General features: G+C 40.0%; 1 protein-coding gene across 1 annotated transcript in view; it reads right to left on the bottom strand.

The window, feature by feature from the left end:
• LOC126483762 (membrane metallo-endopeptidase-like 1) overlaps positions 1–16,208 on the bottom strand; it is a 302,629-nt gene that overhangs the window by 124,387 nt on the left and 162,034 nt on the right. Inside the window, exon 8 of the mRNA XM_050106909.1 lies at positions 15,740–15,832. Coding sequence (XP_049962866.1) covers positions 15,740–15,832 — 93 coding nt within the window. The remainder of the gene's footprint in view (positions 1–15,739; positions 15,833–16,208) is intronic.

Here is a 16,208-nt window from a genome sequence, read left to right as displayed (position 1 = left end):
GGATCATGTAGGTAAAAAGATGAGGGATAATAGAAATCCTTGGGTAACAGAAGAGATACCACATTTAATTGATGAAAGGAGAAAATACAAAAATGCAGTAAATGAAGTAGGCAAAAAGGAATATAAACGTCTCAAAAATGAGATCGACAGGAAGTGCAAAATAGCTAAGCAGGGATGGCTAGAGGACAAATGTAAGGATGTAGAGGCGTATATCACTAGGGGTAAGATAGATACTGCCTACAGGAAAATTAAAGAGACCTTTGGACAAAAGAGAACCACTTGCACGAATATCAAGAGCTCAGATGGAAACACAGTTCTAAACAAAGAAGGGAAAGCTGAAAGGTGGAAGGAGTACATAGAGGGTCTATACAAGGGCAATGTTCTTGAGGACAATATTATGGTAATGGAAGAGGATGTAGATGAAGATGAAATGGGAGATATGATACTGCTTGAAAAGTTTGACAGAGTAATGAAAGACCCAAGTCGAAACAAGGCTCCGGGAGTAGACAGCATTCCATTAGAACTACTGATAGCCTTGGGAGAGCCAGCCCTGACAAAACTCTACCATCTGGTGAGCAAGATGTATGAGACAGGCAACATGTCCTCAGACTTCAAAAAGAATATAATAATTCCATTCCTGAAGAAAGCAGGGGTTGACAGATGTGAAAATTACCGAACTATCAGTTTAATAAGCCACGACTGCAAAATACTAACACGAATTCTTTACAGACGAATGGAAAAACTGGTAAAAGCCAATCTCAGGGAAGATCAGTTTGGATTCCATAGAAATGTTGGAATATGTGAGGCAATACTGACCCTACGACTTATCTGAGCAAATAGATTAAGGAAAGGCAAACCTACGTATCTAGCATTTCTAGACTTAGGAAAAGCTTTTGACAATGTTGCCTGGAATACTCTCTTTCAAATTCTGAAGGTGGCAGGGGTAAAATGCAGGGAGCAAAAGGCTATTTACAATTTGTACAGAAACCAGATGGCAGTTATAAGGGTCGAGGGGCATGAAAGGGAAGCAGTGGTTGGGAAGGGAGTGAGACAGGGTTGTAGCCAATTCCTGATGTTATTCAATCTGTATATTGAGCAAGCAGTAAAGGAAACAAAAGAAAAATTTGGAGTAGGAATTAAAATCTATGGAGAAGAAATTAAAACTTTGAGGTTCACTGATGACATTGTAATTCTGTCAGAGACAGCAAAGGACTTGGAAGAGCAGTTGAACAGAATGGACAGTATCTTGAAAGGAGGATATAAGATGAACATAAACAAAAGCAGAACGAGGATAATGGAATGTAGTCGAATTAAGTCGGGTGATGCTGAGGGAATTAGATTAGGAAATGAGACACTTAAAGTAGTAAAGGAGTTTTGCTATTTGGGGAGCAAAATAACTGATGATGGTCGAAGTAGAGAGGATATAAAATGTAGACTGGCAATGGCAAGGAAAGCATTTCTGAAGAAGGGAAATTTGTTAACATCAAGTATAGATTTAAGTGTCCGGAAGTCATTTCTGAAAGTATATTTAATGGAGTGTAGCCATGTATGGAAGTGAAACGTGGACAATAAATAGTTTAGACAAAAAGAGAATAGAAGCTTTCGAAATGTGGTGCTACAGAAGAATGCTGAAGGTTAGATGGGTAGACCATGTAACTAATGAGGAGGTATTGAATAGAACTGGAGAGAGGAGAAATTTGTGGCAGAACGTGACTAGAAGAAGGGATTGGTTGGTAGGACATATTTTGAGGCATCAAGGGATCACCAATTTAGTATTGGAGGGCAGCACGGAGGGTAAAAATTGTAGAAGGAGACCAAGAGATGAATACGCTAAACAGATTCAGAAGGATGTAGGTTGCAGTAGGTACTGGGAGATGAAGAAGTTTGCTCAGGATAGAGTAGCATAGAGAGCTGCATCAAACCAGTCTCTGGACTGAAGACCAAAACAACAACGTTCCATGAGCTTGACATCTCTCAGTTGGATACCTTACAACTTTCAGGTTAGTAAGTAGGTGTAGAGCATTTATGACATCTTTCTTTATTTTCATATCACTGTGAAGAATCAGTCTCAAGGAACTTGTCACTCAAATCAAATCTGCATATAGATACTCTTATTTTGTTAGGAACAGTCTGTTCAGTCCTACTTGCCACAAGTTTTGGTATTTGATCGATTTCTACTTGAATTCTTATATATTTTTCTTTGTTGGTTCTGCTTAATTTTTGATTCAGAGGATTGGGGCAACTGAACAGTGGGTAGAATCCATAACTGACTTTTAGTTTTTGTAACAGCACACACAGAGTATCACTATTGGCAACATCATACATGTACATGAGGCTTTCAATCAATTCTGCAACCTAGATAGGGTTGGATCCAGAAGATCTACCTTCAACTTACATATTGGTAGGGAAAATACAAACAGAGCAAACTTCAGTCTCCTTTTTGCTGTCATAATTCTACTTCATCTTAGAACATAAACTTTTTTAACATATTAACGGGTTCTGCCATCCAACTTGTATAATAGATCCCCTTGGAGCACGAAAAGGTACTCCATGAGATGGTTCTTCAAGAAGACAGTTTGCAGATAATTCAAAACCTACCAATATAATCCTCTCATATATTTTAAAATCTTGATCATGGCAGTAAAAGCAATGGTAAAGTGTTAGTCTTGGAAAGAATGTAAGTATCAGCATCCAGTTGCATGACACAGATTTATTAGAACACTTGATACAAGTTTCAATAGTTATAAAATTACCTTTATCAGAAGGAGATTGTAACACTTAGAAATTACTCACTAATTCCAAAAGGTTATAGTAAAGCAGAAACAGCAAATGCAGGATAAACTATTAGACTCCAAAGTGGGTAATATCTAGGTGTTACAATCTCCTCCTACATCTACATCTACATCTACATCATTACTCTGCAATTTACATTTAAGTGCTTGACAGAGGGTTCATCGAACCACAATCATACTATCTCTCTACCATTCCACTCCTGAACAGCGCACAGGAAAAACAAACACCTAAACCTTTCTGTTCGAGCTCTGATTTCTCTTATTTTATTTTGATGATCACTCCTACCTATGTAGGTTGGGCTCAACAAAATATTTTCACATTCGGAAGAGAGTTGGTGACTGAAATTTTGTAAATAGGTCTCGCCGCGACGAAAAACGTCTTTGCTTTAATGACTTCCATCCCAACTTGCATATCATATCTGCCACACTCTCTCCCCTATTACGTGATAATACAAAACGAGCTGCCCTTTTTTGCACCCTTTCGATGTCCTCCGTCAATCCCACCTGGTAAGGATCCCACACCGTGCAGTAATATTCTAACAGAGGACGAATGAGTGTAGTGTAAGCTGTCTCTTTAGTGGACTTGTTGCATCTTCTAAGTGTCCTGCCAATGAAATGCAACCTTTGGCTCGCCTTCCCCACAATATTATCTATGTGGTCTTTCCAACTGAAGTTGTTCGTAATTTTAACACCCAGGTACTTAGTTGAATTGACAGCCTTGAGAATTGTACTATTTATCGAGTAATCAAATTCCAATGGATTTCTTTTGGAACTCATATGGATCACCTCACACTTTTTGTTATTTAGCGTCAACTGCCACCTGCCACACCATACAGCAATCTTTTCTAAATCGCTTTGCAACTGATAATGGTCTTTGGATGACCTTACCAGATGGTAAATTACAGCATCATCTGCAAACAACCTAAGAGAACTGCTCAGATTGTCACCCAGGTCATTTATATAGATCAGGAACAGCAGAGGTCCCAGGATGCTTCCCTGGGGAACACCTGATATCACTTAAGTTTTACTCGATGATTTTCTGTCTATTACTACAAACTGCGACCTTCCTGACAGGAAATCACGAATCCAGTCGCACAACTGAGACGATACCCCATAGGCCCACAGCTTGATTAGAAGTCGCTTGTGAGGAATGGTGTCAAAAGCTTTCCGGAAATTTAGAAATACGGAATCAACTTGAGATCCCCTGTCGATAGCGGCCATTACTTCGTGCGAATAAAGAGCTAACTGCATTGCACAAGAACGATGTTTTCTGAAACCATGCTGATTACGTATCAATAGATTGTTCCCTTTGAGGTGATTCATAATGTTTGAATACAGTATATGCTCCAAAACCCTACTGCAAACCGACGTCAATGATATAGGTCTGTAGTTCGATGGATTACTCCTACTACCCTTCTTAAACACTGGTGCGACCTGCGCTATTTTCCAATCTGTAGGTACAGATCTATCGGTGAGTGAGCAGTTGTATATGATTGCTAAGTAGGGAGCTATTGTATCAGTCTAATATGAAAGGAACCTAATCAGTATACAATCTGCCAGAATGAGATTTTCACTCTGCAGCGGAGTGTGCGCTGATATGAAACTTCCTGGCAGATTAAAACTGTGTGCCCGACCGAGACTCGAACTCGGGACCTTTGCCTTTCACGGGCAAGTGCTCTACCATCTCAGCTACCGAAGCACGACTCACGCCCGGTACTCACAGCTTTACTTCTGCTGTGTAGTTTCATATCAGCGCACACTCCGCTGCAGAGTGAAAATCTCATTCTGGAAACATCCCCCAGGCTGTGGCTAAGCCATGTCTCCGCAATATCCTTTCTTTCAGGAGTGCTAGTTCTGCAAGGTTCGCAGGAGAGCTTCTGTAAAGTTTGGAAGGTAGGAGACGAGGTACTGGCAGAAGTAAAGCTGTGAGTACCGGGCGTGAGTCGTGCTTCGGTAGCTGAGATGGTAGAGCACTTGCCCGCGAAAGGCAAAGGTCCCGAGTTCGAGTCTCGGTCGGGCACACAGTTTTAATCTGCCAGGAAGTTTCAGTATACAATCTGGACCTGAAGACTTGCCTGTATCAAGCGATATGAGTTGCTTCGCAACCCCTAAGGTATCTACTTCTAAGAAACTCATGCTAGCAGCTGTTCGTGTTTCAAATTCTGGAATATTCCATTCATCTTCCCTGGTGAAGGAATTTCGGAAAACTGCATTCAATAACTCCGCTTTAGCGGCACAGTCGTCGGTAACAGTACCATCGGCACTGCGCAGCGAAGGTATTGACTGCGTCTTGCCGCTTGTGTACTTTACATACGACCAGAATTTCTTCGGATTTTCTACCAAATTTCGAGACAATGATTCATTGTGGAACATATTAAAGGCATCTCACATTGAAGTCCGTGCCAAATTTCGCGCGTCTGTAAACTTTAGCCAATCTTCGGGATTTCGCGTTCTTCTGAACTTCGCATGCTTTTTCTGTTGCCTCTGCAACAATGTTCGGACCTGTTTTGTGTACCATGGGGGATCAGTTCCATCTCTTACCAATTTATGAGGTATGAATCTCTCAATTGCTGTTGCTACTATATCTTTGAATTTGAGCCACATCTCGTCTGTATTTGCATAGTCATTTCGGAAGGAATGGAGATTGTCTCTTAGTAAGGCTTCTAGTGACACTTTATCTGCTTTTTTAAATAAAATTATTTTGCGTTTGTTTCTGGTGGATTTGGAAGAAATGGTATTGAGCCTAGCTACAACGACCTTGTGATCACTAATCCCTGTATCAGTCATAATGCTCTCTATTAGCTCTGGATTGTTCGTGGCTAAGAGGTTAAGTGTGTTTTTGCAACCATTTACAATTCGTGTGGGCTTGTGGACTAACTGCTCAAAATAATTTTCCGAGAAAGCATTTAGGACAATCTTGGAAGATGTTTTCTGCCTACCACCGGTTTTGAACAAGTATTTTTGCCAACATATGGAGGGAAGGTTGAAGTCCCCACCAACTATAACCATATGAGTGGGGTATTTATTTGTTATGAGACTCAAATTTTCTCTGAACTGTTCAGCAACTATATCATCGGAGTCTGGGGGTTGGTAGAAGGAGCCAATTATTAACTTAGTTCGGCTGTGAAGTATAACCTGCACCCATACCAATTCACACGGAGTATCTACTTCGACTTCACTACAAGATAAACCACTACTGACAGACACAAACATTCCACCACCAATTCTGCCTAATCTATCTTTCCTGAACACCGTCTGAGACTTCGTAAAAATTTCTGCAGAACTTATTTCAGGCTTTAGCCAGCTTTCTGTACCTATAACGATTTCAGCTTCTGTGCTTTCTATTAGCACTTCAAGCTCAGGGACTTTCCCAGCACAACTACAACAATTTACAACTACAATTCTGACTGTTCCTTGATCCAAGCATGTCCTGTATTTGCCATGCACCCTTTAAGATTGCAGCCCACCCTGTACTTTCCTGAGGCCTTCTAACCTAAAAAACTGCCCAGTCCACACCACACAGCCTCTGCTACCCGTGTAGCCGCCAGCTGAGTGTAGTGGACTCCTGACCTATTCAGCGGATCCTGAAACCCCACCACCCTATGGTGTAAGTCAATGAATCTCCTGAAGAAGATAATTTTATAATTATTGGAACCTAGGTAATGGGTTCTAAGAAACTTGTGATATGCAACTAGTTGGCTAATTCTTTCATCCTTAACAAAAGCCCCTCATATATGTATGTTATACCTGAGAGGTAAATACAAAGGATCTGTTTCCAAAATGTTTTCAATCAAAGTAAATGCACATCTAAAACTGGTTGTACTTTATACTATTGTGAAAGCAATTAATGATTTGACTAAAAAGCCATTCATCTTGAGTTTCATAAACTTTATCCTCCCCTTTAACCTAGCAAGTTAAATGACTGAAATATGTGTAGTGAACTTTTCTTTTATTTTCAAATACATTTGTGTGTGAAATTTATATTCTAAGCACATTTACATATATTTAATGAATTGTTGAATTTTATATTTGTTTCACTCTCATCTGTTAGCAGCTGCCTGTGCTCACTTGGTTCTACTCTTGAAAAAATGTCTTGTTTCTCTCCACTTACAGAGTTCCAATGATTTCCTGGCATATTTATGTAGTTGCTCCTTTTCTGAACAAGGCTTCTAACTTTAGTATGCACTTTCTAAACTCCTGCATTGGAAATCATGAGTTTTCTAATATATCTTCACTTCCCACACAGATAGTATGCCACTTTGATGTGTAGTTAATTTACACATCTACACATTGTAAAAGAAAATTATTAATATTGATCTGACATATGACAGTTTATTTCTCATTATTTCATAATAGTAATGCAGATGTACGTATATAGTAAATTAGTTTCTGTAAATGAACTGAAAATGAAGACACTGTACTTGCTATGACTATGATCTTCCGTTAAAGCAAATGATGTCTGGAATTGTCTGCACTGGGTTGTAAATGTGATCACTGGCCCATCACATCAGCCAGCTAATGTGATTCTTTCTAAGAATGAAGTCAGCTATGGAAAACTGTCTACATAAAGAAATTGATGAATTTATCGTGCAGAAGTAGTATTCCTGTATATTTGATATTTTTGTGTAAATTTGCCAAAAATCTGTGTAGCATGTACAATAAAATAAAAAAGGATGGGCTTCGCCTGCCAGAGACTGTGGTCATGTGTGCATGCATTGCATTTGTGTGAGTGTGTATGAGTTTGTTGTCTATTTTCAACAAACACCCTGTTGGTCAAAAGCTCACTTTTTGACAGCCTGCAAATCAGTATCTTCACTATATGGTGAGCAGCAACTGTCCTTTTCATAATTTGTTACATTCCATCCTGGATTTTCCGTTGTTTGAATGAATGGTGAACAAGTAAAAATGAATAGTTCCCAAAAAGGAACAATCACCAGTGAAGTGGTTCCCAAAGATGAATGAGTTTGCCCATATCTTCCACTCACAAAGGAAAATGTCAGAGGAAGCAACATGTGTACACCCATGATCTTTGTACATCGACAAACATAGAAACATGAAACTAATAAAGCAAACTTCATCTGCTTTCCCCTCCCCTGCACTCCAGGGGAATGCTGTACACACTGCCACACACAGTACACAGCCAAAACCACTAGCCACACATTCTCCAGAGTGGCATCACATAGTTCCAAAAAGTCACCACACAGATGGCATAAATAACAGGAACTTTATTATGCTTCTGCCAAAAGACATTAAAACAGTTCTATCTACACTCCTGGAAATTGAAAAAAGAACACTGTGAATTCATTGTCCCAGGAAGGGGAAACTTTATTGACACATTCCTGGGGTCAGATACATCACATGATCACACTGACAGAACCACAGGCACATAGACACAGGCAACAGAGCATCCACAATGTCGGCACTAGTACAGTGTATATCCACCTTTCGCAGCAATGCAGGCTGCTATTCTCCCATGGAGACAATCGTAGAGATGCTGGATGTAGTCCTGTGGAACGGCTTGCCATGCCATTTCCACCTGGCGCCTCAGTTGGACCAGCGTTCGTGCTGGATGTGCAGACCGCGTGAGACGACGCTTCATCCAGTCCCAAACATGCTCAATGGGGGACAGATCCGGAGATCTTGCTGGCAAGGGTAGTTGACTTACACCTTCTAGAGCACGTTGGGTGGCACGGGATACATGCGGACGTGCATTGTCCTGTTGGAACAGCAAGTTCCCTTGCCGGTCTAGGAATGGTAGAACGATGGGTCGATGACGGTTGGGATGTACCGTGCACTATTCAGTGTCCCCTCGACGATCGCCAGTGGTGTACGGCCAGTGTAGGAGATCGCTCCCCACACCATGATGCCGGCTGTTGGCCCTGTGTGCCCTGTCGTATGCAGTCCTGATTGTGGCGCTCACCTGCACGGCGCCAAACACGCATACGACCATCATTGGCACCAAGGCAGAAGCGACTCGCATCGCTGAAGACGACACGTCTCCATTCATCCCTCCATTCGCGCCTGTCGCGACACCACTGGAGGCGGGCTGCACGATGTTTGGGCGTGAGCGGAAGACGGCCTAACAGTGTGTGGGACCGTAGCCCAGCTTCATGGAGACGGTTGCGAATGGTCCTCGCCGATACCCCAGAAGCAACAGTGTCCCTAATTTGCTGGGAAGTGGCGGTGCGGTCCCCTACGGCACTGCGTAGGATCCTACGGTCTTGGCGTGCATCCGTGCGTCGCTGCGGTCCGGTCCCAGGTCGACGGGCACGTGCACCTTCCGCCGACCACTGGCGACAACATCGATGTACTGTGGAGACCTCATGCCCCACGTGTTGAGCAATTCGGCGGTACGTCCACCCGGCCTCCCGCATGCCCACTATATGCCCTCGCTCAAAGTCCGTCAACTGCACATAAGGTTCACGTCCACGCTGTTGTGGCATGCTACCAGTGTTAAAGACTGCGATGGAGCTCCGTATGCCATGGCAAACTGGCTGACACTGACGGCGGCGGTGCACAAATGCTGCGCAGCTAGCGCCATTCGATGGCCAACACCGCAGTTCCTGGTGTGTCCGCTGTGCCGTGCGTGTGATTATTGCTTGTACAGCCCTCTTGCAGTGTCCGGAGCAAGTATGGTGGGTCTGACACACCGGTGTCAATGTGTTCTTTTTTCCATTTCCAGGAGTGTATCTGTCAACAGCCATGTAGCCACCACACACAGTGCTGATACAAGGAATTATTTCCTACATCTGTCAAATAGAGCATAGATGATGATTTTTCTACTGTCTGTGGATAAAAGGTTCCACAAGTCTTCGCTCTGCCAGTTGATGTCCAGTTCCAGTTACCTTACAGTTGCCTCTGTTATAGCCCAATAGCTGTCAATGAGCTGTTACCAGATAGTTCATGCTGAGTGACAAACTGTTTATCATAAACTGAGCCTGAAGTATAAACTGTCTTTCAGAAGTCCAGACTGAGTTATTAGATTAATTTGTTATCTCTGTGACTAGGTTCAGAACTTTTATTACATTGCAATATGTGCACGTCATAAATGATTATTAGTTGTTATCTACAACGTTGCCAATGTTATTTGTATTTTAGTTACGACAGCCCAGTGACACAATTAGTTGCAAAGATGAAAGTATGTCACTTCAGTACAGCAACTACTTTTCTGTGATAGGTGATTCACTTCCAGCTACCTTTAACATTGGGTGCCAAACTGATTTACTGAATACAACAGAGTGTATGTATTTTCTACAAAAAAAAATTGAAAGTAAAACAAAATCTATATCTTACTGTTTATGGCAACCACTGTTCATTACTTTAGTATTATTTATAAGAAATAATAGATTTTATTGTTTTTCAAATTATTAATCTTTAATAGTGCATAAATTAATAATCAGACATAAAAGGAAAGGGATAAACAAGTGTGCTGTGTGGAGACAATAACAGCTCCTGTAATATTATCAGTCAGCCACGGAAGGCTTATTCTTTAATTCTTTTTAATTTATGCAAAGTATTGTACCAACCAAGCAGCAGAACTACTGGCAGCAGGGGCAATTAAATTACACACCACCTCCACGGTTTTTGATTGTTTATACCATTGTCATGCTCCTCATCAGACTTCAGTCAGCATAAACTGGGAACCTTTGTAAAAACCTATATTTCCTTTAGCATCTACTCACCAACTGTAGCAGTATGAACTACATTATTGAATATGAGCGAGCTGTGAAGGCAGCAGCTGTACGAACTAAGCAAGTGCAGTGCTACCACATAAACCATGTTATTGACAGATGTCTGCTTGGTAGTAGTTATCTATTTATGATGCTACTTGGATAAAATGACAACGTAGACATGCTACTGTGACAAAAGTGTGCACTGTCAGTTCTGGGCCGATGGAAAGGCTTCATCTCATCCTCCCCCCCCCCCCCCCCCACATCTCCCCCCCATCCCCACCCCCAACCCCCTCCTCCACCCCATCCCCATCCTATGTCAGTGTCCTTGGTGGGGGCTTACCTCTCCACTACTTCAGTAACACCCTGCAATCAACTGAAATTATTTGGTGCTGTGATATACATTACAACAACACCAGGACAAAATACAATTACTTTCAGCAAAGAGTAAAATTAAAAATGGCAGACTGAATGGTTTTATTTGGTTTAAAAGCCATCATTTTGATGGCTCCTTGCAAGGAAAAATGCAGATAAATAAACAATACTGATTACCTGCCACCAAAATTGTGATATATTTACTGCTCACCTTAATCCATTTCATACTGCAGTGTCATCATTCATCATAATCATAATCATAATTGTAATCATAATCATCATCACTGGCAGCAGCCATTTGATATCCGCCAGCAGTCAAAGGCTTCCTCTAGATTCTGCCACGTATTACACAAAGCAGCTATACGCATCCACATCATACCAATAAGTTTCCAACATCATCTATGCACACCCCACTATAGCATCTCAGCTCTTTCTTATCTCTTGAAATTCAGTAAAAGAACTTTTCTTTGTCTGTCTGTCATCTATTCATTTGGCACAGTCCTGCAAACCTCCATTTCATTTTCATTACTGCCATAATTACATCTTCTATGCCAGTCTATTTACTGATCCATTTGTTTGTATTTGTGTGTCTCCTGATAATTCCAAGCATGCATCACTCAATAGGTCCCTGAGGCCAATCTTACTTTTTTGAATGCATCTAAAACCCATGTCTCACTGCTAACCATTAAAAATGGTAATGTACACTGACAATAAACTTTATGTTTTAGTCTGATCTGTAGGCCTTCTATTACACTCAGTCTGCTAACATCTTTCATTAGTTGTTGAAGTTTATATATACTTTAAGTCTATATACACTAGTAGCAATGAAATTTAAAAAACAAAAGTCGGTCAGATATGTTCCACTAACATAATTCTCCTTCATTTCTGCATTTTGGTAACATGGAATCTCCTTATCTGACTCCTTCTTCAGCTTTAAATTTACCATTGTTATGATGAAGTATACTGTGAACTGTGGTATGAAATGTATATTATTAAGCATCTAATCATAGGTTCAATCAATGCCTTGTTTCTCAAGGGCTGTTAGAACAGTTTATTTTATATTTAAGGTTGATTATTTCATATTTGGAAGACATACTTAAAAAGTGGCATTGCAGTGGGAACCATGATGGCCCCCTCCTACACCAATCTTTTCATATGTTATTTAGAAAGTGCTTTCCTGGAATCTTTATGTGTTTAGTCTCAAAAACATGAGGTTGTTAGTTTCATATGAGTTACAGCCCTCCACTTCAAGGAGTGCTGCTGATAAATCCGTGAAGTCACAAGTTATCGATGCAGTCAGATGTGTTGTAGGTTAAGGTCCTACATACATTGTGACTTTGTGTAAAGACTGCATAAGTATTGTAGTGATAAATGCTACAAAGTACTTTACAAATTGTGCATCATTTATTTCACAATATACATGTGCTCAACTGTAGACAGTGCCAGTTGTGAAAGATGAATGATAACTGCATGAATACTGTGTGTTTTTATGAACAGATGAGATAAAATGATAGGCAAGCAAACTAACTACAGGCAGCTGATAGTGATGACATATTCTGAGATTAACATTGGCAGCAACGTAGTTAAGAAAAAAAATTTATACGCTGCACCGTTTCTGAATTAATAAGCACTGAAGTTAGCCAATCAGGCCATTGCATGCACCAATTCAAGTGGCTCACAAGAGATGGTGTCACCAAACATATTCTTCATTTGGTATCCTAAAAGCAAACTAGAGAGTAACGCAAATATTGGACATGGGACGAAGTTGAGGATCAAACATGAGCCAAAGGCTCAGCAGTCTCATATGCTGTCATCTATGCTATGAGAACAACTGACACTAATTGCACCTGGCAGGCCATCTGATCATTCATGCACTATGGTCTGCCTAGCTAACTTCAGTGCTAATTAACTCAGAAACGATGCAACATATCAGATTTTTTCTTAACACCTGCTTTTCCACACAACCTACGACCTATCCTTTCAACATCCTTACAAGATTTTCAGACTCTTTCTGACCCCTCCTGTATAATGAAACACTGTCAATGAAAAAGATATGTAACAATGAAAAATTAAAATAACAAGAAAAAATTTAGAAATGGAGGAGGGCATATTTGTTTCAAGAGGTATTTCACTTTGCAGTGTTTTTTTAGTAGCAAAATTATTTTATTGGTATTATTTTGTTTCATATGTGGTATTTCATTATTTACTTCACTTCCTTTTTTTTCTTTTTTTATCTTCACTTCCCTAATTTTGACATCTGCATCTCTTTCTTTTCTACTTTGCACTCAGTTTTTAATTACTTTATTTATTCTACTTCTCATTTTTCTTCCTGTTAATCCAACTTTAGTCCTCACTCTCTCCTTCTGTCAGCTCTGGACTGAAGCAGGTAAAGTGTTTAGCAATGAAGCACCTTTTATCTTCCACTTTCTCTGGTGCCTGCTCCTTCAAGTTTCTCTCTCCTAGTCCTCACAAAAGATGGATGCATGTCAATCTAGGATATTGGTGAGTAGCTTTTGCTTGGCACTCTTCCTAAGACTACCACTTTTTCCTCCCAAAGGAAGGAATCAAGATTCTGAAGGCTAGGAATATTTATCTCTGTTTTTAAATGTGTCTATCGAAAGTACTGGAATTTCACCCCCTGACGTTATGACTCCCCTTCTGTCTCCTTGCAATTTCATAGTTTTCTCAAGTGGATTATCTTTTTTGTATAATTATTATCATTTATTCTTTTATATTTTTGTGCACTTTTCTCTCTTTTTTGCAGGAATACCACTATTTATCAAACTACCATTTATGGAAAATTATATCAGTCTGAAGGTGCTCCCCACAAAATTATGTTACTTTTTGCTTCAACTATGTATTATGTCTTTTTCACTTAGCTGTATAAACTTACCTTTCATTTGTTAGTTTTCTATGGATTTCCAAATGTCACAGTTTTCTTTGATATTTTCTGACAAAAAAATCTTTTAAACAAATCAAAAACTGCAACATTTCTATTCCATAATAAGACTCTAAGAGAGAGAGAGGGGAGGGGGGGGGGGGGGGAGAGGGAGAGAGAGAGAGAGAGAGAGAGACAGAGAGAGAGAGAGAGAGAGAGAGAGAGACAGACAGAAATAATGCACCATGAAGGAATTACTCAAATGGGATGGAAATTGGTAGATGTGGGGTGCATATGCAGATAAATAAATGATTACCATTTAGGAAAAATTGAATTATTTATTCAAGAGAAAGAGCTTCATAAATTGAGCAAGTCAATAACACATTGATCCCCATCTGGCCCTTATGCAAGTAGTTATTCAGTTTGGCATTGACTGATAGAGATGTTGGATGTCCTCCTCCTGAGGGATACTGTACCAAATTCTATCCAATTGGTGCACTAGTCCACCAAAATCCTGAGCTGGTTGAAAGGTCCTACCCATAATGCTCCAAACATTCTCAGTTGGGGACAGATGTGGCAACATTGCTGTCCACATTAGAACATGGCAACCATGAAGAGAAACAGTAGAAACTCTTGCCATGTGCAGTTGGACATTATCTTGCTTAAATGTAAGCTCAGGATGGCTTGCCATGACAGGCAACAAAATGGGGCATAGAATATTGTCAGCATACTGATTTGCTATAAGAGTGCTGCATGCGGCAACCAAAGGGGTCCTGCTAAGAAATGAAATCGTGCCCCAGATCATAATTCCTGGTTGTTGCGCTGTATGGCAGGAGGTAGTCTGGTTGTTGCACCACCACTGTCCAAGGCACCTACAGACATGTCTTTCGCCTCGCATCTCATTGACTGGAGTAGAATTGCCTTCAGTGATGAGTCCCACTTAAAACTGAGCTCTAACAACCAGTGGAAATGTGTCTGGAGATACTGTGGGATACCAACCTGACTGTCATCCACCATACCACCCAACAACAAGGAGTGATGATCTTGAGTGCCATTTCATTTCATAACAGGGTCCATTTGGCTGTCTTACCACTGTCTTGGCTTACCATGGTATGCCAACAATATTCTATCCCCTATTTTGTTGCCCTTCATAGCAAGCCATCTCGGGCTCACATTTCAGCAGGATAATGCCCACCAGCACATATGGAAGGGTTTCTGCTTCTTGTCTTTATGCTCGCTAAACCCTAACTTGGCCAGCAAGGTCACCAGATCTCTCCCAATTTTGAGTCTTATAGGTAGAGTGCTCCAACCATCTTGGTATTCTGTTGATCTAAAGTGCCAACTGGACATAATCTGGCACAAAATACCTCATGAGGATGTCCAACAACTCTGTCAGTCAATGCCAAGACAAGTAATTGCTTGAACAAGGGCCAGAGGTGGGTCAATGCATTATTTACTTGCTAAATTTGTGAATCTTTTTCTCTTGAAATTGTTATCATTTGTTTGTCTGTACATGTGCATCACATCTACTGATTTCAGTCACATTCAGAGAATTTCTTCACTGTGCCTCATTTTTTTCTTTTTTTCTTTCTTTTTTCTCTTAGAGTGTATTATTGGAAGTCTGGTTAACATAATAAACAGTTCATTCACTTAAGAAATCTGTCTGAACAAAATGACTGCCACAAGACAATTGAACACAGAATGTGTGAAATTCATCACAATTTTTTTTTTTTTTTTTTTTTTTTTTTTTTTTTTTTTTTTTTTTTTTTTTTTTTTTTTTTTTTGCATGTGATATTCAGTATATGAATATGTCAGTTAACATCCCAGGCAGGCTAAAACTCTATTTTGCACTGCATTATGACTTCAGTTTGACTCTTGATGCAACCCTGAGTAAGATAAAAATTGGTTCCCTGTGTTAATTTTTCACAATGCTTTGATCCGTTGGGAGGATTCCTATCAGTATATATTCTACAGCAGAGGTAAACTGTGGCTTTATGCTTGAAATTCTATAAAATCATACTTACCAGAGGAAACATTTCATCCATTTCTGCTATTTTTACTGGCCTGAACTTCTTTGTAAACTGTTCTTGCCGTACTTTAGCCTCCTTAGGTATTTTCTGAAATCATCATGGTAAATTATTATTTTACACTCACAGATATACAATTTTTTAAAAATAGGACTTTCCATAAAAACTCTTACTTGAAATCACATTTTGTTAAGTTCTGTTGATCCTTAGGATGCTACAGGAAACAGGAAGAAAAAATCTGATGAACATTAAAAGGAACTTCAAATGTTTCATAAAATTGTTTTGCATGCTCAATGTAGACTGTGAGCCCATTACCATGTAAAGGACAAGACGTTATTATCATAACTTTTCCAGGAAAATGCTACTTGTGTCAGATTACTGATGGAATATTCTCTGAAATTGTATTAATAATGCCAGATCAAATTTATCCTCATATGTGCCATATGCATTCTCAGTACACTGTCAT

The sequence above is a fragment of the Schistocerca serialis genome, chromosome 6 (genome assembly GCF_023864345.2).
Source record: "Schistocerca serialis cubense isolate TAMUIC-IGC-003099 chromosome 6, iqSchSeri2.2, whole genome shotgun sequence".
Lineage (NCBI taxonomy): Eukaryota > Metazoa > Arthropoda > Insecta > Orthoptera > Acrididae > Schistocerca > Schistocerca serialis.
Note: the sequence above shows the minus strand (reverse complement) of the source record. Positions and strands in the feature narration are given on the sequence as shown.